This window comes from Girardinichthys multiradiatus, chromosome 5 (genome assembly GCF_021462225.1).
Source record: "Girardinichthys multiradiatus isolate DD_20200921_A chromosome 5, DD_fGirMul_XY1, whole genome shotgun sequence".
Lineage (NCBI taxonomy): Eukaryota > Metazoa > Chordata > Actinopteri > Cyprinodontiformes > Goodeidae > Girardinichthys > Girardinichthys multiradiatus.
Window position 1 is genome coordinate 171,178 of NC_061798.1, and position 21,227 is coordinate 192,404.

Below are 21,227 nucleotides of genomic sequence, written 5' to 3' on the forward strand. Positions count from 1 at the left end.
TATCATCATGTTAATTTCAGAGCAAGTTGCAGTCATGATGCAATTTCCAGACAAAAATAACATGCAGGAAAAAACTTAAACAGTTGACTCTTCTCAATTTTGTAAAAGTCAAGTGTTTTAAGTTACGTTTTTTACTTAGTTTTTCTTATGTGTGTTACTGTTAAATGTGGTGTTCTACGTTTTTGGACAGTTGAAAGATGGTGGTGAAATGTACACAAATATTGTAGTGCAGTGCTGTAAATTATCTTTACATAGAAAAATAGTGCTGTGAGTTCAATGACTTTTCAGTCATTTGCATTAGAGCTTCTGTTGACAAACGTTGGGGGAGGTGTTGCAGCAAGCTATACATAGTTATTCAAATAACAGCTTTTGTCACCGCCCAGCTTCCAGGGTGATTCTAACAAAACTTTGAAGCTTGTTTTTGTGGAAGCTTAAAGCTTTTTTGTTAGATTAAAAGTGTTATTGTTTTTACCATATGTAAAGATGAATTCTGTGAATTCTTTGTTCTGGGCATAAGGGAGAGGTCACTGAGCAGCATGCAAGGCCTGTCTGGGAACAAATTATAAGCTAATTAATTTGTTATGGTACAAACTGTCACGTAGACCAGTTTTATTTCCTGCAGATGTTTCCTGGAACTGCGCTTGAAAATCAATGTTGTGAGTGCCAAAATGTGCGTAAGTGAAAGGCTACATCTGATTGGTCAAAAAGTCTCACATACACAACAATGATATGACTGTTGTATATATATCTTGACTCATGCAAGGGATTTTGTAATTCTTTGGGATTTTGTATCAAGATGTATTCGGAGATGTGTTCTGGTAGACTTGTTCCTGTTTTTACCATGGCCTGTCACACATTTTAAGGGCTGGTTTAAGATCGGTTATATTGAATTTGGTGGAGATCAGATGATATCAGGGTTCTTTTAATGGGGACTTTAAAAGTCTAAAAATATCTAAAATATTGGAGAAGTGTTGGCAGCATAAAATACACTGTGTAAAATGCTGTGATCAGACATTGTCTTTTTGAATGGCTCGGATGGCTACCAGTGTTGGTATGTGATGATTAAGCTACAAATCCCGTGATAACTGCAGGCAAGAAATGGCCCAGATTTTTACCATGTTTGCTACCTCCAATTAGCCCCTGCAGAGTCAGGACTTGGCTTGATATCAGTGATTTTTGTAATTGGTTGCAAAATGCACACAGCAGTTGATATGAAGCTCGCTGTAAGCTTTGCAAAAGGATCATACAGTTAGGGACCTTGGGTGGGAAAGTGCTTGAGTCTCACTCCAAGGCAAGGAAACACCAGCGTGCCACAAAAAGCCTTCAGGGGGCTCAAGCCATAACTCAGTTTTGTTAACTCAGTTTTGTTAGCCAACCCCTCAGTCTTCAGTGCCCATTCTCTCTGGACTCCAGTCCTGTGTAACTACCACGTCGGCAAATCACCTTCAGGCTACATTTGGATCCTATGAAACATTAACATCTGTAGCACTTTGGATCCTGCACTCAATTACAAAATATTTGTCATATAACAGTAGTAGTGATGCGTAGTGAGCATCTTCCGGGCAATGTTCCCTAACTCGGATATTGCAAAAAGTTTTATGTATCAGCCGGACAAGATTGCCTACCTAGTAAGATTTGGCTTGGCAGACTTCATCAAGAGAGAGCTGACACGCACCATAACCGGGCCATATCTTGGTGTTCACGATTTTCGCTGTGGCAGGTAGATAAAACTTTGTATGAATGCCCTTTTCCACAACGTTCCAGCAAGGAGGAAGGGCTATGTACAAGTCATAAAATCTACCACTTTGTGGCCACAGGTGGCTTGAAAGTCTCTCCGTAATTGAGCAAGCTCTTGCAGTCTGTCCATCTCTCATGCTGTATGTGAATGGTGAGAGCAAAAACAGATCCTAAATCAAAATCATTGTTCTGTCCTTGGGCAAGACACTTCACCTGCCTTGCTTGCTGATGGTGGGCTTGGTGGTGCCGAATGTACGACAGCCTCACTTCTGTCAGTCTGTCCCAGGGCTGTGGTTACAATGTAGTTACCACTGTCAGTGTGTGAAAGGGGTTGATGACTGATTGTAGTGTGACGCGCTTGGGGTCTTGGACTTGATAAAGCGTTATACAAGTGCAGGCCATTTACCATTGCGAAGATGCACTTTTTCATGACTGTGGCCAGGACATTCCACCAGTTCATGAGGAAATAGCAGACGATGAACCGGTGCTGCCTTTCTTTGGCAAATACTTGGGTGAGTTGATTGAGGTAATTATTCATAGTACACTCACCAGCCACTTTATTAGGTACACTTTGCTAGTACCGGGTTGGACCACCTTTTGCCTTCAGAATTGCCTTTATCCTTCGTGGCATAGATTCAACAAAGTGCTGGAAACATTCCTCAGAGATTTTGGTCCATATTGACATGATAGCATCACACAGATGCTGCAGATTTGTCGGCTGCACATCCATGATGCGAATCTCCCGTTCCACCATCCCAAAGGTGCTCTATTGGATTGAGATCTGGTGACTGTGGAGGCCATTTGAGTTCATTGAACTCATTGTCAAGTTTCGACAGGTTGTGCATTCTGAGATGCTCTTCTGCATGCCTTGGTTGTAACAAGTGATTATTTAAGTTACTGTTGCCTTTCTATCAGCTGGAACCAGTCTGGCCATTCTCCTCTGACCTCTGGCATCAACAAGGCATTTGCGCCCACAGAACTGCCGCTCAATGGATATTTTGTCTTTTTCGGACCATTCTCTGTAAACCCTAGAGATGGTAGTGCGTGAAAATCCCAGTAGATCAGCAGTTTCTGAAATATTCAGACCAGACCGTCTAGCACCAACAACCATGCCACGTTCAAAGTCACTTAAACCACCTTTCTTCCCCATTCTGATGAACGGTTTGAACTGCAGCAGATCGTCTTGACCATGTCTACATGCCTAAATGCATTGAGTTGCTGCCATGTGATTGGCTGATTAGAAATGTACGTTAAGAAGGAGTTGGATGGGTGTACCTAATAAAGTGGCCGGTGAGTGTATATGGGTAGTATCACCTGTTGGCTTAAGCCTCTCAGCATACATTATCGTTGTTTAATTAGTCATCTAGCAGATGATTTAATCCAAAACAACATAATCAAAGTATTTACCACATTGGTAGTTGCTGTGTTTATTGAATGAAATCCTACTGAATTAGAATGGCATTGTGATGTCTGTGTGCAAGTAACAGGGAGTTTACATTGGGTAATTGTACTTTTGTCTACTGAGAGAGTCTACTGAGAAGCTGTGTTAAGAGGGAGACCCTGCTAGACATCAGCCCCCTTCAACTCACAAATCTGGATCTGGTTGATTAAAAACTTGTTCTTTCTCCCACAGAGGGTTGACATCGGCTTAGGTGCCAAGGCAGCTCTCAAGGTATTGTGGTTGGTAGTTTTGGATATTAATCTTGATAAATATGCAGGAAACAAGTGTGGTTTTGTTTAGCACTCTAGATGTCTGTGGAGTGTATGAAGTATGATTTCAAAACACCTGTGTACATGTATTAAAAAGCTCCAGATGCCCAAACACCCTCCTCGGTTGTAAAGTGTGCAACAGGAAGATGTTTTGCCATTCTGTGCATTGGAGATGCCCCCTGAGGCATCCATAAAGACCAATATAGAACCAACAGTTATACTTCCCTTCCTCCTCCTTTAAAGCAGGGCATTTTGGTTGGTAATTTACCATAGTAATGCATCAGTACAAACAGATCATGTGAAGCATTTAAAATTTAACAAAGTCGCACGATTGCAGAATGATATGACTTCATGTCATGTGCTACTTTTAAATTAAACTTTAGATTACTTTTGTAACCACAGTTCTTTGTGTAGCATAAGTGAGTGTCTTGTTTTGATAGCAGTGGCATTGTGCCTTCTGCTTATCTTATTGCTGTGTGCTCGTTTTTAGCTCCTTGAGGACATACCTATACTGCCTGTTTTGAATAGTATACAGTTTTGCATTGTTTTTGCCATTTTTGTCTTGTTTCTGCTCCTAGATAATTATATTTCTGTTATCAAACTAGAAAAATGGATGCAGTGGAATGCTCTACGGCCTGGAGGGAGGCGGGGTGTGAAGTGCCTCAACAGCATTTAGAGACTGCACCAAAGCAAGTTGCTCTCAAATGCACCTCAGAACAGGTGTAAAAGAGGGGCTTCATGGGCTACAATAATAGGGAATTCAGACCAAAGTTCTACCAGTTATATAGACCACAACTGAATCATTTAAATGTGAAAAGGACATATTTAAAAGCATGATAGGTCCTTTAAACATGTTACTGCACTCTGTACTTTATCAATATACTGTTTAGAAATCTCACATGCCTTCTGTTTCTGTTTGTTTCAGGCTGAAGAAGGAAACATTGAATATAAGGTAATTAAGTTTGTTTGTTTATATGTTGTGCTTAGATTTAATTTAGGCTTTTATTCAGCATTCTAAACTGCATAAAAAAACTTGTTGAACTGAAATTTTCATGTAGTCAGTCAGTCAGTCAGTCGTTTTCTATACCGGGGCGCGGGAAAGCTGGTGCGTATCTCCAGCAGTCCAAGGGAGGGAGGTGGGGTACACCCTGGACAGGTCACCAGTCCATCGCAGGGCAACACAGACACAACAGGGCAAACAACCATACACACACTCATTCACACCTAAGGGCAATTTTAGAGAGACCAATTTACCTAACAGTCATGTTTTTGGACTGTGGGAGGAAGCCAGAGTTCCCGGAGAGAACCCACGCATGCACGGGGAGAACATCCAAACTCCATGAAGAAAGACCCCTGGCCAGGAGTCAAACCCAGGACCTTCTTTATGCAAGGCAACAGCGTTACCAACTGCACCACCGTGCAGCCTAGAGTACTCAGTATTTCAGTTTATTATAGTAATTTTTTTGAGTGATTCTTTTCACTGTTCCAATATAATTTTACCATTGCATGGATTTAAAAACAAATTGGATAAATATCCTGCCATGTGACCCAGGCATTGGCAGTAATAGAGCTTCTAAAGTGAACAAACGTTAAGGGTAGTGAGGAGCCATTTTCGTGGGCCTAAGAGTGTCTTAAGCAGAGAAAATGGCGGAAATACAGAGAAAGAGGAAAAATATTCTCCATACAATGAACGGTCTCGATCTACAGAAATCCACACGCCTGGTGTTCAAATACTTATTTTCCTCACAGTATGTAGAGTTAAGTTAGGCTCCAAAAAAGGTGACACTTTCTTCAGACAATAGGAAGACTAGAGAGAGTACAACAAAGCAGCTCTATTTTGTAGCGTTATTTGCAGCTTTTTGTAAGGAGACAAAAATGTATTCAATTCAATTCGATTCAGTTTTAGACAAACATGAAAATTTAAGAACATTTGTAAAATACAACGTATACAAACATATTTAGTGTTTGAACATACAAAGTGGTTCTTGAAGTTTAGATTGGGCCATTTTAAGATGAGAAAATAACAAGAGCCATTAAAGCAGCTTTTGTATAAAAACAAACATTATAATATTACAACTTAAGCAAAAAGTTTCACAGCTCTCACTTTAATGAACAGGCGGAGGTTACCCGAGCTTAGTAGTCAATGAGCGCACAGAAGTCTCGGGAAGAAACCACCACTGGGAGCACCCCGACGTCTATTGTGGTCAACTTTCTTAAATACGAGACCAAAGAGAAGATACTTGTTAAAGCCTGGAAAAAGAAAATACAATTGGAAGGGAAACAGATATTTTTGATCACAACCATCCCAATAGGTAATGAAAGAAAAAATGATACGCATTCAGACACCTCTGAGTTGGATAAGGATCGACTGGTCAGATGGGCCCAAGATCTACAACAACATTGAGGACGCAGAACGGGATATGAGGAGGAAAGGTTTGGAGATGGGCGAGCGGCATAACATAGTGGATGACCAGGGAATCGTCACTGAAGGGGCTCCTAAGAGCTTTGCCATGGTAACAGGTTAAAATGACGTTGGAACAAACAGAGAAGCCGCCCTATCTGAGAATCCCAGTCAAGATACAGCGAACCGGGCGAGGGAAAAGCTGCAGGAGTTTAGAAGATGAAGAGACAATGGAAAATCAGGTGAATCAGGGTGGGGTTGGGGGGTATATGGTGAAGATGAGTCCCCAGAGGACTCAGAAGAGGTAAATATCTCCTGTTTATAAGTTGAAGACTTGACGATGGCTGGGTGAGTAGAGCCACCAATATTATACAGATAACAAGCGCCCTATTTAGTTTTTGTATTATTTATGGGAAACAATCTTTGTTGTGTTTTGACCTTTATTTTTTATTTATAACGTGAGTTCAATATATATTAAATATTATTTACAACAACTGAAAGGGTTTTGCTAAGAGGGACTTAAAAGTGGAGAATCTTGGAACCACACCCCTCTCCCCCATTTACAAATGAGACTTCTCTGTGTATATTATAATTGACAAGGTGAGCTACAGAGAAAATGACTGTTAGACTTTACTAGTAGGATGGTGGGACCTATTTTAGGCTTATCTTGTCAGGATCTGTCATTTTGGGTTTTGTGTTTGTTTACTTTTCTAGTTAGGTCATTCTCATGTGCTCTCTGTTTAGTAGTTATGCTCATTTATGTTTATTCTCTGGCTAGGTTCTTGTATTTTTTCCCCCAGTAGTTCTGTGCTCCTTAGTTTTATTAGTTCCTTTTCCTCCATTCTTAAAGTTAATTATTTTCTCCCAGGTTAGTTATTATAGTATAGTTCTCTTGGTCAGTCCTTTATGTTTCAGTTCCTGTCTGGCAGTCATTTATATTCTGTTATTCAGTATTTCTGTTCGTTTACTTAGTTCTTTCCATGTCCTTAGATTTAGTTCCTTCTAGAGTAACTATTTATTGTAGCTTATGTTTAGGGGTTCTTAACCCTGCTCCTCTCAGTTTAGTGTTTGTTTCCTTTAGAGTTGTTACTAGTTTAGTTTCCCCTCCTGTCCCTGTGTTTCCCATGTCCTGTAGCCACAGAAACCTATTCCCTCAGTTCTCTACACCTGGTCTTTACACCTGCCAGCAATCATCTGATTACCTGCCTCTCTCGTTCCCTTTGTTTCACCATTCAGTTCCCTGTATATAAGGTTACCGGTTTTCCTTATTCCCGGTCGCCGCATCTTTCTATCCACCTATCATACTCCAGCCAGAGACCTGCTACGTTCCTGAGTTCCAGCCTGTGTAGTTCCTGTTCAGCTTGTAAGCCTTATGCGTCTTTGTTTTGGACCTGGACGTCTGGCCTGAGAAAACCTGCACTTTCAAGCCTTCAATAAATCACATCTCAACCTATCATGTGGCTCCAGAGTATCTAGCTGCATCCTGGTCCGACTCCGCTACCACAAACCCTGACATATCCCAAATCACTAGGGTCAAAGGAGAATCACTTTGTCTTCTGGGACCATCCCCCACTCCCACCGAAATGGAGGCAGGGCTTATGGGGAATAGGGTCTTAATTTACAAGGGGAGTTCAGTTTTTGTGTTTGTTTGTGCTATTATTCATAGTACGTCTTTATGTTATACTACAGTGGAAGGGCTAGTAATCATTTCATGTCATAGATGAGGGTTTTTGTGGACCAAATTGCAGAGGCAGTCGAGGAGACGGCATGGTGAGCAGAACGATGATTTATTAAAGTTAAACTCCGGCTTACAGAAGGCAGGCAGGCAGGGTGTAACAGTGGGTTTTACAGGAGTCCAGGTCAGACAGAGTAAAATAAACAATTAGAGAAGTTGATGCAAGGGAAGGTGACGCGAACAAACCAGCGAGGAACAAGGAAAACACACCAACTAATAAACCGGGGGTAATCAATGTGGAACAAAAGACGGGTAATCAATAGAATTAAGGACAGGTGTGACATGGGAAGCAGGGAGGCTGAAGGACAGGTGAAACTAATACAAAGACTAAACCATGGGAGAAGGGACTAATTAACAAACTCAGAGAAACAGACCTAAGCAAACTATAACAGCCTAAGATATAAGAACCATAAAGGAAACCTTAACTGAAAAAGTAAACAAACCCAAACAAACACTCACTGAAACTAACTGGAAAGGGAGAAGAGAAATCGAAGACTTGAATGAATGTAAACAATAAGTGGAACAAAGTATAGTGGCAAACAATAACTACAAGCTAACCTATAGAAGATACTGAAACAATAAAAACTAGGGATACGGCTGGGAAGAACTATAAACATAAAGGAAGACGAACACTGAGTAAATAAGTGACGAGGAAACTAATGACAAGAAGAGTAACAGGGAAAAGAAACTAATAAACCAGAAGAGTGCAGCAATAACAAATAATCTAACCATAAACAAACACAGAGACATTAAACGGGAACTAAACTAGAGAACCCAAGGAAGCAAGAGAACTGTAATAATAATAATAATAATAATAATCAGGAGAAACCATTCTAAGTAATAAATAAATGAGAAAGCAACCAGCAAGGGAACTATGGGTTTGGGGAGAAAGAACTACAAACACTAGGAGGCAGGAGAGAGAACAAAACTATCAGGAAACAGTAGGAAATAAACAAACATGACTACAAAACCCAAAGAAATAGAAACATCTTGCTGAAAAGTAAACAAAACCAAAACCACAACAAAGTCCAAAATGGCAGATCCTAACATTTCAGGGGTTTCAAACAATGCCACAAAATGATATAAGGGTGTTGTCACTGAATATTAATGGCCTAAATAATATTACAAGAAGAAATAAAGCTTATAATAAAGCAGAGAATTTTCTTCAAGAGACTTGCTTATCACAGGAGGTGCATGCAAAGTTTAAAATGTTAGGCTATAGGAACTTATTTTTCAGCTCTTTTGGATGGAATCATAGGCGGGGTGTGATGATATTGATTTCCAACATGATGCAGTTTGAAATGATTAAGGAAATTGGTGATAGGGAGGGTAAAGATATTATAATAAAGGGGAAATGAAAGCCAAGTTGTGACACTGCTCAATGTATATGCTCCTCTGGAAAGTAGGAAAATATTTTAGGAGAAAATATTTGATCTTATAAATTTGGAAATGGAGGAACATCGGTGTGTGGAGGGGACTTTAATGTGGTGTTAAACTACAGGCTACACAGTGCAGGTACGAATAGAAGTGAAAAACAAATTAACAGATGTATGAACATAATGAAGTCAGAATTTGATCCCGCTTGATCGGGATTATAGTACCCACTACTTAGCTCCACATGACATGTACTCCAGAATTGACTATTTCTTAAGGTTTAAGGGAGATATACAAAGAATAAGGGAATGCAGGATAGGGGTGATGGATGTAGCAGATCATAGTGCAGTTTACTCAAAAATGTTTTGGATAATAAGAGGAAGAATACAGTATGGCGACTCAATAGAGGTATACTAAACAATAAGGGATTATTTGGAGAATTAAAAGGTCAAATACCTAGATACAGGGAGGATATCGACAATGGAGAGATTGACCGGACATTCTTATGGGATGCCCTGAAAGCAAGAAATGTAAGGTTTATAAAACAAACCTACTATGAGGGAGGATCTAAAGCCACCAAGGTTACGGCTAAATGCATAAAGAAAGAGCAAGCATTAACTAATATACATAAAATAAGGGACCCTATACTTATAAAATATTACAAGAACCAGAGGAAATAGAAAGGGTATTTGAGGAATATTACAGTAAATTATATTCACAGCCAACCTATATAGGTGAAGACCACATGATGAGGAGGGTTTGCAGCGCATGGGGGGGGGGGGGGGGGGGGGGGGGGGGGGGGGGTGTCCTCTTTTTGGATGTGGGTTCCTCCATGGGCTATTGTTGCAGTGGCAGCGTTGTGGTGTGTTTGTGTGGTTGCAGGGTTGTGGTGAATGCAGCTGTCCCTGGTTGCCAGGGACCTCCTGCCAGGTGAGTTTGTCCCATCTGGGTGTGGGGTGCTCGGTGGTGTCTGCCCCGTTGAGGCTGTGGGTGGAGGCTGTGGGTGGAGGCTGGGGTGGCGTTGCACAAGGCCCTTGCCGTGCCATCGCAGCGTGCTGTGCGGTGGGGGGGCAGGATGTGGGTGGGGTGCTTGGAGCAGGGCTGTGTGTGGAGCTTGCGCTGTGTGGGTGTATGTTCGTCAGCTTTTCGGGGATGGATCTGTGGGGGTGTGTTCCTGTGGGGAGGGGATTCATGGTTTTTGGGTTCAGGGTAATGTGTTCAATATCTGCGCCTGGTCGGGAGTGGCCCTGTGGAGAAATTCATGTAGGGGTTCATGGGGGTGGGGGGCTCATGGGGTTAAGATCACAATTCATTGGGGGTTTGGGACTGTTTCATCCTAATGCGGCTCTGGTTGGCATGCTCGTTTGGACTAGGTACACCCCTCTTTGTACATGGCCCCTTCTCCGGATTGGGTTGGAGGTTGTTGCGGACTGCGGTTGGGTCAGGGGGTTGGAGTCCGGGCCGGGGTCGCTCGTGTCCGGGCGTTGCCGGCACTAGTCTGGGCTGGTGCTGGGCCGGTCTGCCTGTCTCCACCCCGCAGGGAAGGGGACCACCTCCTGGGTCCGGGGGCTGGTTGCCTCTATGGGGTAATCACTGAACATAAAATTGTTGGAGTATTTCAGAAAGCTTATGAAGGCAAAAAGTGCAGAGCAATATCTGTCCTATACAAAAGCTTGATGTCGAGTAGAAAGTCTTCTACCTTCTATATCAAAGAAAAATGGGAAAAAGAAATGAATGAACAAATAACTGAGGAAGAGTGGTTTAATATCTGTAAAACACTCATCCACTAGTGCACATCCACTAGCTCCAGGATCTGGAGAGTATTTATTTGGAAAAAAATGAGCAGATTTTTTATTAGTTCTAAAATTAGGAACGAAATGACATTTGTCCAGCAACCATGCTGGAGAGCATGTGGACAGATGGATGTAGACAATTTACATGTATTTTGGTAATGTCAAAAGATACAAGATTATTGGGACAAAATATGGCTAAGAAAAAAAAAAACAGGATATGAAATACCAAACAAATTGAAATACTTTATGTGGGGAATCTAGGACATTGCATACTGTGAGAGGATGTATATCTCATGAGAGTGCTACTATCAGCAAGTAAAAAACAATTACGTGATTATGGTACAAACCACCGACCTTGCAGCAGTGGCTGTGCACAGTGGAAGAACTATTTTTTATGTTGTGTCTCTGCTCTGTTCTCTCAAACCCCCAGTCGGTTGTGGCAAATGGCCACTCACACTGAGCCTGGTTCTGGTTCTGCTGGAGGTTTCTTCCTGTTAAAAGGGAGTTTTTCCTCTCCACTGTCGCAACATGCATGCTCAGTATGAGGGATTGCTGCAAAGTCAAATCCAGTGACTGTCCACTGTCTCTACATGCTCATCCAGGAGGAGTGAATGCTGCAAGTCACTGACTGGATGCAATCTGCTGGGTTTCCTTAGATAGAAAAACGTTTTATCCAATTTGAATAAATAACTGAATCTGACTGAACTGTTCAATGGTTAGGATTAATTTTAATGTATGTACCTGACTTTTGTGAAGTGCCTTGAGACAACATGTGTTGTGAACTGGCGCTATATAAATAAAACTAAATTGAATTGAGAAAATTACACATAAAATAATACTACAAGAGACACAATTTGAGGAAAAATGGGAAAAATAGTTTATAGATAACAAGAAGTAGACACCACCATCAATAATGGACAATAGGGACATTGGTGTAAGAATGTATTACTCCGTATGTATGATATGCCCCGACACTAACTGTTCAAAGAAAACTCAATAAAAATAAGTTATAAAAAAAAGATTATCATCTTGCAAGTTTATTTTGTGTAAAGGCTTCATAGAGATTTAAAGTCTCCTTACTGTCTAGTTACTGCATGGAAATGGGGCTGACTACGCCTAAATTTATGAAATGGTAAATGGCCTGCACTTGTCATAATGGTGGGTTTTAAGACTCTGAGAACACACAATAACGAGGATCAAAGAGAACGTTTTTAAACAGTTTATTTTTAACCCTGTGTTGTGAATGACCAGGAACCAGGACTGTGTCAGCGGATCAGACTGGAATCGTTCTAAACATGAGGGAAAAGAAAATAGACTTAGAAGGGTTCAAGCTTGAACACTGGAAATTACTGTGATAGTTTTAGCTGACAGACTTACTGAGAAGGGAGTCTGAGCAAGGCAGGGGGACATAAGTCTTTCTCCACAGTGTCTGTGGCTGGCAGGCAGTGAGCGGATACTTTCCAGTAATTTCTAGCTTAGTGTTCTCCCTTTTCCGCGGAGGAGCTCCGCTGTGATTTGAGAGGGACGTCGGAGGGTGGACAGGCAGGTGAATAAACCTCTGAGGCTTGGAGAGTTCTTTGGAAGGCTGGGCTTGGAGTTGGAGAATAGAGCAGGGACTATCAATCGAAGGCGTCGCGGCTTAAAGTTTCCACACTCCTCCAGATATGGCACAAGAAAAGACTGCAGGGACAGAAAAATCCATGAAGCACTCGACTAGGCAAGAAAGACAAACAAGACAATTAGTTTTTTAGGACAGAAAAACTGCATAGAAGCAGGGATCGAGCTGTTTACCACTGACTGAACAAAAACGAGCCTTCCTCTCGCTCTCCACTCCCTAAAGAAGCCCAGCTGATTGCTCTCAGATAAGGAAAACCTGTGCAGAAACACCTGCCTGTCACACCCTGAATGGAGAAGCAGAAAAAACAACACAGCACACACATAACCTGCACACAGGCACCATGGATTCTGACAGCACTTGTATAGTGCTTTATCAAGTCAGAGGACCCCAAAGCACTTTACACAACAGTCAGTCATCCACCAATTCATACACATATTCACACACTGACAGTCGTAGGCTACATTGTAGAAGACAGATTTTCACTACGTCCATCTGCCACAATCCCAGTCGGTCGTGGCAGATGGCCGCTCACACTGAGCTTGGTTCTGCTGGAGGTTTCTTCCTGTTAAAAGGGAGTTTTTCCTCTCCACTGTCGCTACATGCATGCTCAGTATGAGGGATTGCTGCAAAGTCAAATCCAGTGACTGTCCACTGTCTCTACATGCTCATCCAGGAGGAGTGAATGCTGCAAGTCACTGACTGGATGCAATCTGCTGGGTTTCCTTAGATAGAAAAACTTTTTATCCAATTTGAATAAATAACTGAATCTGACTGCACTGTTCAATGGTTTGGATTAATTGGAATGTATGAACCTGATGTGAAATCTGTATGTTTCGATTGAATTGACTTTGTGAAGTGCCTTGAGACGACATGTGTTGTGAATTAGCGCTATATAAATAAAACTGAATTGAATTGAATTGAACGTATTGCTTACAATTTCATTAAAGAAGCCACTATATAGTAAGGTTACTGTTTTAATTCAAGCATATGGTGTCCTTGGGCCAAAAATACTTAAGATGTCTTTTTAGTTAATATCTTAGTCTGATTACTAATAGTGTATTCTTTTAGCAACTGGATTTTTTAATTTACCCTTCAGATAGGCAGATTTTAAGATTTGAGACAGCTAGAAATAATTTAATTATGGGGAATAGCAGTTTATTCTAGTTTCTAATAAATAAAAAAAACTGCTGTAACATAATTTATCTTTGGGGATTAAGAAGCATATTTGGATTCCATTTACCTGCTGCACAAATTTGTTATTTGTTTCCTGCCTTTTCCAGTTAAAGCTTGTCAATCCCACTCAGTATCGCTTTGAGCATCTGGCCACACAGCTGAAGTGGCGTCTGCAGGAGGGCCGTGGTGAGGCCGTGTACCAGATTGGAGTGGAAGACAACGGCCTGCTAGTTGGTCTGACAGAGACAGATATGAAAGGATCGCTCAGGACCTTAAAAAGGATGGCGGAGAAGTAGGTGACCTCCTTTCAATTGTCTGCTGAGGTTCCAAAGGCTTCGACAATCATTAGGCAACATTTTCATGATGATTTTCTGCTGTTTTCTTAAAAACCATATTATTATTATTATTATCATCATTATTATTATTGTACAGTAAGATGGTCAAAAACAAATGTACAAGTGGCTACAGGTAGTCAGACATTGTACAACGTGGTTTGGTTTTGGATGATACATTCTTGGTGGTGTATTTATGTTTTATGCCTCCCATTAAAGAAAATCAATTAGGACTGTTGTAATAAAATTTGTATTTAACCAAGTAAGAGATCGCTAATAGTCCCTCAATCAGCTTTTTATTATTATCCATGGAAGGAAGAACTGTTTACAGCACTTGGCGTGTTCAAGAGGTGTGCAGTATCTGTTCTGACTAGAAAAAGGAAAGAAACCTTCTTATAACATCATTCTAAGGTAACTCCCTTGAGGACTGGGCCCTGACATGTCTGGGAATTCTTCCCAATCTTGTTCAAAGAACTCAAGGCCCAGAATGGCATTCTTTTTTCGAAATGTCCTGTAGAACTATCTCTGAGACTGTTGCAACAGGGAGTGAATCCTCCTAAGTTTGCTCATGCAGCGTATCAAGTCATAAAACAATTGCATTTTCTCAAATTTCCACCCATCCCATCTCGAGCCAAAACAAACAAAACTGGACACAAGTATTGATACTGGTAGATTGTACAGTTTAAACATAGGATATGATAGGTTCCCAGATAAAATTGAATCTCCCAACTGAATGTCTGACACTGTGCCTGATTTTTTCCAAATGAATGCGGTGCATAATGTCTGTGACCCAATGACGATTTTTTGGAGGAGGAAGAGGATTTTTCCATTTCAGAAGAGCTAGCCTTCTAGCTAGAAGAGAGCCAAAGGAAATCATAGAGAGAACTTTTCAGGTTACCTCGGGTAACCAGAAAAGTTCAAAGGAACAACTCTAAATAGTGAAATTAACAAAGAGGGGTCTTTTGTTTTCCTGCATAGATTAGAACATACCAGAAAAATATTTTGCCAAAACCTGAACAATTTCAGACAGGAGCAGAACATGTATATGAAATTAGCTGGCGTTGACCCACAAGTAGGGTCAACATCGGCTCTGATCTTAGAAAGTGTGCCTTGGGACCAATGAAGGTGAGGGTTAGGGTTTGAAACTGCATCTCTATATGTCTGAGGGAGATGGAAGAGTGGAACCTTTTATAATGTAAGGATTATGATTATTGATTAATTAATATTTATCAAAGATTATAATTAAAAATCATAATTCAGGAAAGTAATTTCTTAACCAAAATCATTACTTATAAATCGAAATCAGAGATGTCCTCTGGTGTTGTGATTATGGGCTCAAAGCTCTTAATAATTACAATTAGCTATTTCTCTCAAACCCCCAGTCGGTCGTGGCAGATGGCCGCTCACACTGAGCCTGGTTCTGGTTTTATCCAATTTGAAGGGTCATTTCATTGCTAACTGTCGCCTTCGTTTAAAAGGGCGATCCCACCAGTAATTCAGGAGATACGGGTGGGTGCTGCTGATTTTTCTCCTGAGAGCTGCCTCACGCTACCAGTTACATTATGTGTCAATAATATTAACCTCCCTGTGTTGGCTCTTATTGATTCAGGGGCCAAGCAGAACCTAATAAGTGACAATCTGGTGGACCAACTCTGCATCCCCACTAAGGAACTTAGTCAACCCATATCCATGATAACTCTCACAGGACAAACCTTCTCCTCTGTCACCCATAAGGTTCCCTCTCTTCATTTTGTGATCTCTGTCAACCACCATGAGCTGGGTGAGTTTTTTGTTTTTCGTTCTGAACACGCTCAAATGGTTCTGGGTTTCCCATGGCTCCACAAACACAACCCCATCATTAACTGGTCTCAAAAAAGAGTAGATTCATGGAGTGAATCTTCCAAGAACTGTTTAAGGGCTGCTGTGTCCTCCTTATCTTTCTCTACTGAAACTGAGAGGGTCAATTTATCTACAGTCCCCTCTTGTTACCATGACCTGGCTCAAGTATTTAGTAAGTCCAAAGCTCTCTCTCTTTCCCCCCACCGCCCTTACGACTGTGCCATAGATCTTCTTCCCGGGGCTCCCCTACCATCCAGCAGACTTTACAACCTGTCTGGCCCTGAGAGGGAGGCTATGCGTGAGTACATTGAATCATCCATGGCATCTGGTATCATCCGCCCATCCACCTCGCCCTTGGGGGCAGGATTTTTTTTTTGTGTCCAAGAAAAAAAAATCACTGAGACCATGCATCGACAACATTACCATTAAAAATAAATATCCACTCCCTCTTATTGATTCTGTTTTCGAACAACTTCAAGGGGCTATCATCTTTACTAAGTTAGATCTCTGCAATGCCTACCATCTGGTTCGCATCAAAAAGGGCGATGAGTGGAAAACTGCATTCAGAACATTGGGACATTTTGAGTATTTGGTGATGCCTTTCGGTCTCATCAACGCACCTGCAGTTTTTCAGGCACTTATTAACGTCGTCCTTAGGGACCTCTTAAATCGATTTGTTTTTGTCTACCTAGACGACATATAAATGTTTTCCAAGGACCTTCACCAACATTCACTACATGTTCGCACTGTCTTCAGAGACTCCTTGAGAATCAACTATTTGTCAAAGCTTAGAAGTGTGATTTCCATGCCTCATCCATATCTTTTTTGGGTCTGATTTTTGGGAGTGGACAGGTTCGGACGGATCCTGAGAAGGTCAAGGCAGTGGCAGAGTGGCCCGGAACAGAGAACAGAAAGCAGCTGCAACGATTCCTGGGGTTTGCGAACTTCTACAGACGCTTCATCAGGGATTTCAGCCGAGTCGCAGGCCCCCTTACCAAACTTACCTCCACCCTCCGCACATTCTCATGGAACTCTGAGGCCGAGGGTGCGTTTTGTAAGTTAAAACAACTGTTTTCTTCTGCTCCCATCTTGTGTCATCCTGATCCTCAACTCAGTTCACAGTGGAAGTGGATGCTTCGGGCTCAGGTGTGGGGGAGGTCCTTTCTCAACGATCCCCAAAGGATAATCGCCTACACCCATGTGCATTCTTTTCCCGACGCCTATCTCCATCTGAGGCCAATTATGATGTTGGAAACCGAGAGCTTATTGCCATTAAACTGGCATTAGAGGAATGGAGGCATTGGCTGGAGGGCACAGAGGTCCCGTTCATCATATTAACTGACCATAAGAATCTTGTTTATTTGCAACAGGCTAAGAGGTTGAATGCCAGACAGGCAAGATGGTCACTTTTTTTCTAGGTTCAACTTTTCTATCACATACCGACCAGGATCTAAAAATGTCAAGCCTGACGCCCTGTCTCGACAGTTGTCTTCCTCAGATCATTCCAAGTGCAACAAACCCATTATGCTTCTCTCCTGCACTATTGGAGCCATCACATGGAAGATTGAGAACGAGATTCGTCAAGCACAACAAGTGGAACCAGATCCAGGTACCAGACCTCCTAATCGCCTTTTTGTCCCTAAGACTGCAATCAGCAAGGTCCTCACATGGATTCATGTCTCCAAGTTCTCCTGCCATCCTGGAGTCAACAGGATGTTATCCTTTTCTAAGCGGCATTTTTGGTTGCCTACTATGTAAAGCGACATAAAGGAGTTTGTTTCTCCCTGCTCTGTGTGTGCCCGAAACAAGAGCTCACAGCGACCTTGTTCTGGACTTCTTCAGCCACTTCCCATCCCTGGACGACCTTGGTCTCACATCTCTCTTGACTTCGTCACTGGACTACCTCCGTCAGAAGATAACACCACCATTCTCACCATCATTGACAGATTTTCCAAGGCTGTTCACTTCGTTCCATTAACAAAACTTCCTTCCGCACACGAGACTGCTCAGCTCATCACCCAGCATGTTTTCCGATTACATGGTATTCCCAGCGACATTGTCTCTGACAGAGTTCCGCAGTTTGTTTCCCAGCTTTGGAAGTCTTTCTGTCAAGCTATCGGTGCATCAGTGAGCTTCTGGTTACCACCCTCAATCTAACGGTCATTCTGAGAGAGCAAATCAGGATCTTGAATCACTTCTTCGCTGTGTCATCAACAATAATCCTTCTTCATGGTCTTCTCATCTAGCATGGGTTGAATATGCCCACAACACTCATTCCTCCTCTGCCACCGGGTTAACTCCTTTTGAAGCAAAGTTCAGGTGGGCGACCAGGAGGTTGTCCCCAGCAGGCACAGAGTTCCGGCGGGTGACCGGACCTGCACCACAGAGCTCCGGGCAGTCGGCGGCGAAGCCATGGCGGCCTGCGACGGGAACCTGCAAGTAGGTAAGGAGGCCAACAGAGGAGAGTAGAGGCCCCCCGAAAAACTCTGTGGAACCCCAGAGGCGTGGAGCCTGGCGAACCCTCAGAGGCAGAAGCAGAACCTGGCGAATGATCAGAGGCTGAAGCTGAGCCTGGCGAACCCTCAGAGGCTGAAGCTGAGCCGGGCGAACCCTCAGAGGCTGAAGCAGAGCCTGGCGAACCCTCAGAGGCTGAAGCTGAGCCTGGCTAACCCTCAGAGGCGGAAGCAGAGCCTGGCGAACCCTCAGAGGCTGAGGCATCGCCGAGACCCTCAGTGGCGTGAGCAGGAGCTGAGGCATCGGCAGGACCCTCAGTGACGTGAGCAGGAGCTGAGGCGTCGGCCGGACCCTCAGTGACTTGAGCAGGAGCTGAGGCGTCGGCAGGACCCTCAGTGACTTGAGCAGGAGCTGAGGCGTTGACGGGATTCTCAGTGGCGTGAGCAGGAGCTGAGGCGTCGGCAGGACCCTCAGTGACTTGAGCAGGAGCTGAGGGGTCGGCAGGACCCTCAATGACGTGAACAGGAGCTGAGGCGTCGACAGGACCCTCAGTGGCGTGAGCAGGAGCTGAGGCATCGGCAGGACCCTCAGTGACGTGAACAGGAGCTGAGGCATCGGCAGGACCCTCAGTGACGTGAACAGGAGCTGAGGCGTCGGCAGGACCCTCAATGACGTGAGCAGGAACTGAGGCGTCGGCCGGACCCTCAGTGACTTGAGCAGGAGCTGAGGCGTCGGCCGGACCCTCAGTGACTTGAGCAGGGGCTGAGGCCTCGGCAGGACCCTCAGTGACTTGAGCAGGAGCTGAGGCGTCGACGGGATTCTCAGTGGCGTGAGCAGGAGCTGAGGCGTCCGCAGGACCCTCAGTGACTTGAGCAGGAGCTGAGGCGTCGGCCGGACCCTCAGTGACGTGAGCAGGAGCTGAGGCGTCGACGGGATTCTCAGTGACTTGAGCAGGAGCTGAGGCATCGGCAGGACCCTCAGTGACGTGAGCAGGAGCTGAGGCGTCGGCCGGACCCTCAGTGACTTGAGCAGGAGCTGAGGCATCGGCAGGACCCTCAGTGACGTGAGCAGGAGCTGAGGCGTCGGCCGGACCCTCAGTGACTTGAGCAGGAGCTGAGGCATCGGCAGGACCCTCAGTGACGTGAGCAGGGGCTGAGGCGTCGGCAGGACCCTCAGTGACGTGAGCAGGGGCTGAGGCGTCGGCAGGACCCTCAGTGACGTGAGCAGGAGCTGAGGCGTCGACGGGATTCTCAGTGGCGTGAGCAGGAGCTGAGGCGTCCGCAGGACCCTCAGTGACTTGAGCAGGAGCTGAGGTGTCGGCCGGACCCTCAGTGACGTGAGCAGGAGCTGAGGCGTCGACAGGACCCTCAGTGACGTGAACAGGAGCTGAGGGGTCGGCCGGACCCTCAGTGACTTGAGCAGGAGCTGAGGCATCGGCAGGACCCTCAGTGACGTGAACAGGAGCTGAGGCGTCGGCAGGACCCTCAGTGACGTGAACAGGAGCTAAGGCGTCGGCAGGACTCTCAATGACGTGAGCAGAAGCTGAGGCGTTGGCAGGACCCTCAGTGGTGTGAGCAGAGGCTGAGGCGTCGTCGGGACCCTCAGTGACTTGAGCAGGAGCTGAGGCGTCGGCAGGACCCTCAGTGATGTGAACAGGAGCTGAGGGGTCGGCCGGACCCTCAGTGACTTGAGCAGGAACTGAGGTGTCGGCAGGACCCTCAGTGGCGTGAACAGGAGCTGAGGCGTCGGCAGGACCCTCAGTGACGTGAACAGGAGCTGAGGCGTCGACGGGATTCTCAGTGGCGTGAGCAGGAGCTGAGGCGTCGGCAGGACCCTCAATGACGTGAGCAGGAGCTGAGGCGTCGGCCGGACCCTCAGTGGCGTGAGCAGGAGCTGAGGCGTCGTCCGGACCCTCAGTAACTTGAGCAGGAGCTGAGGCGTCGGCAGGATCCTCAGTGGCGTGAGCAGGAGCTGAGGCATCGGCAGGACCCTCAGTGACGTGAACAGGAGCTGAGGCGTCGTCAGGACCCTCAGTGACGTGAGCAGGGGCTGAGGCGTCGGCAGGACCCTCAGTGACAAGAGCAGGAGCTGAGGTGTCGGCCGGACCCTCAGTGACTTGAGCAGGAGCTGAGGCGTCGGCCGGATCCTCAGTGACTTGAGCAGAGGCTGAGGCGTCAGCCGGACCCTCAGTGGCGTGAGCAGAGGCTTACTTAGGGTCAGGCATCATGTCAGGCTGTGGTGTGTCAGGCCTGGACACAGGTTGTAAAACAACCTTACTGCCGTTTCATAATCCATCTTTATCTGCCTTATCCTCTCCATCAGCTCAGGAGAGGAATAAAGGAGACTAGTCGTCCTGAGGATCTTTATTTGGTGTTCATAGAACCTCAAGCGCTGCTCCAGCTCGTCAGGTGTTGCCTCAGAACACCGGGCAGGAGCGAGCGCAGACGGCATGGACAGAGGTGCAGCGAGCCTGGCAGACAGTGCTGTGGCAGGCGAAGATGCGGGCTTACTTGCTGCAGCCCTCAAGTAGGCTGGCTGGGAAACCACCTCCTCGGCAGCCGAACCACAGGAAGGCGATCCGCGCCAAAGTTTCTTGTGGCGGGAGGAGGGCGAGGAAATAAAACCTCTGTGGGTTTTTCACCTGTGCCTGGTGTCGGCGTGGTCTTTGATCGGTATATGAATCTTCTGACCTTCTTGTATCAGACAGAATTCCAGCTTTCAAGCTATTCCAGGAATGGCCTTGTGGAGCAAAAGTTCGCCTGTGAGCTTTTGTCTCTCTAGAAATGCACCTCCGTTGCGTCGTCCTGTGAGACAAGCTGGAAATGGCAACGGTTTTATAATCCCGGGTGACGTCAGAGCTGCAATGTCTGTTGAGCTGTGCGTGTTCAACTGTGCGGCCAAAATGGATGACTCCAACAAGAATCATTTGCCAGGTTTGAGCTAATAAGTCATCTCCCAGATCCTCCTTCCATTTATTTTAAGAGATTTCAGGTTAGTTGTACAATTAAAGTTAAATAAGTTGTAGATTTTGCCCAGAGTGTACTTTTCATTGTTTTACTCT

General features: G+C 44.6%; 1 protein-coding gene across 7 annotated transcripts in view; it reads left to right on the top strand.

Annotated features, from left to right (window-relative positions):
• LOC124868333 (GTP-binding protein 2-like) overlaps positions 1-21,227 on the top strand; it is a 94,440-nt gene that overhangs the window by 10,683 nt on the left and 62,530 nt on the right. For 4 of the 7 annotated variants that reach the window (XM_047365497.1, XM_047365495.1, XM_047365493.1 and 1 more), the window contains exons 2-4: positions 3,371-3,409; positions 4,373-4,399; positions 13,649-13,833. In XM_047365497.1, the coding sequence (XP_047221453.1) occupies positions 3,371-3,409; positions 4,373-4,399; positions 13,649-13,833 (251 nt within the window). Of the gene's footprint in view, positions 1-3,370; positions 3,410-4,041; positions 4,168-4,372; positions 4,400-13,648; positions 13,834-21,227 lie in introns of those variants that run through there. The other 3 variants (XM_047365494.1, XM_047365491.1, XM_047365496.1) reach the window with 3 other exon arrangements.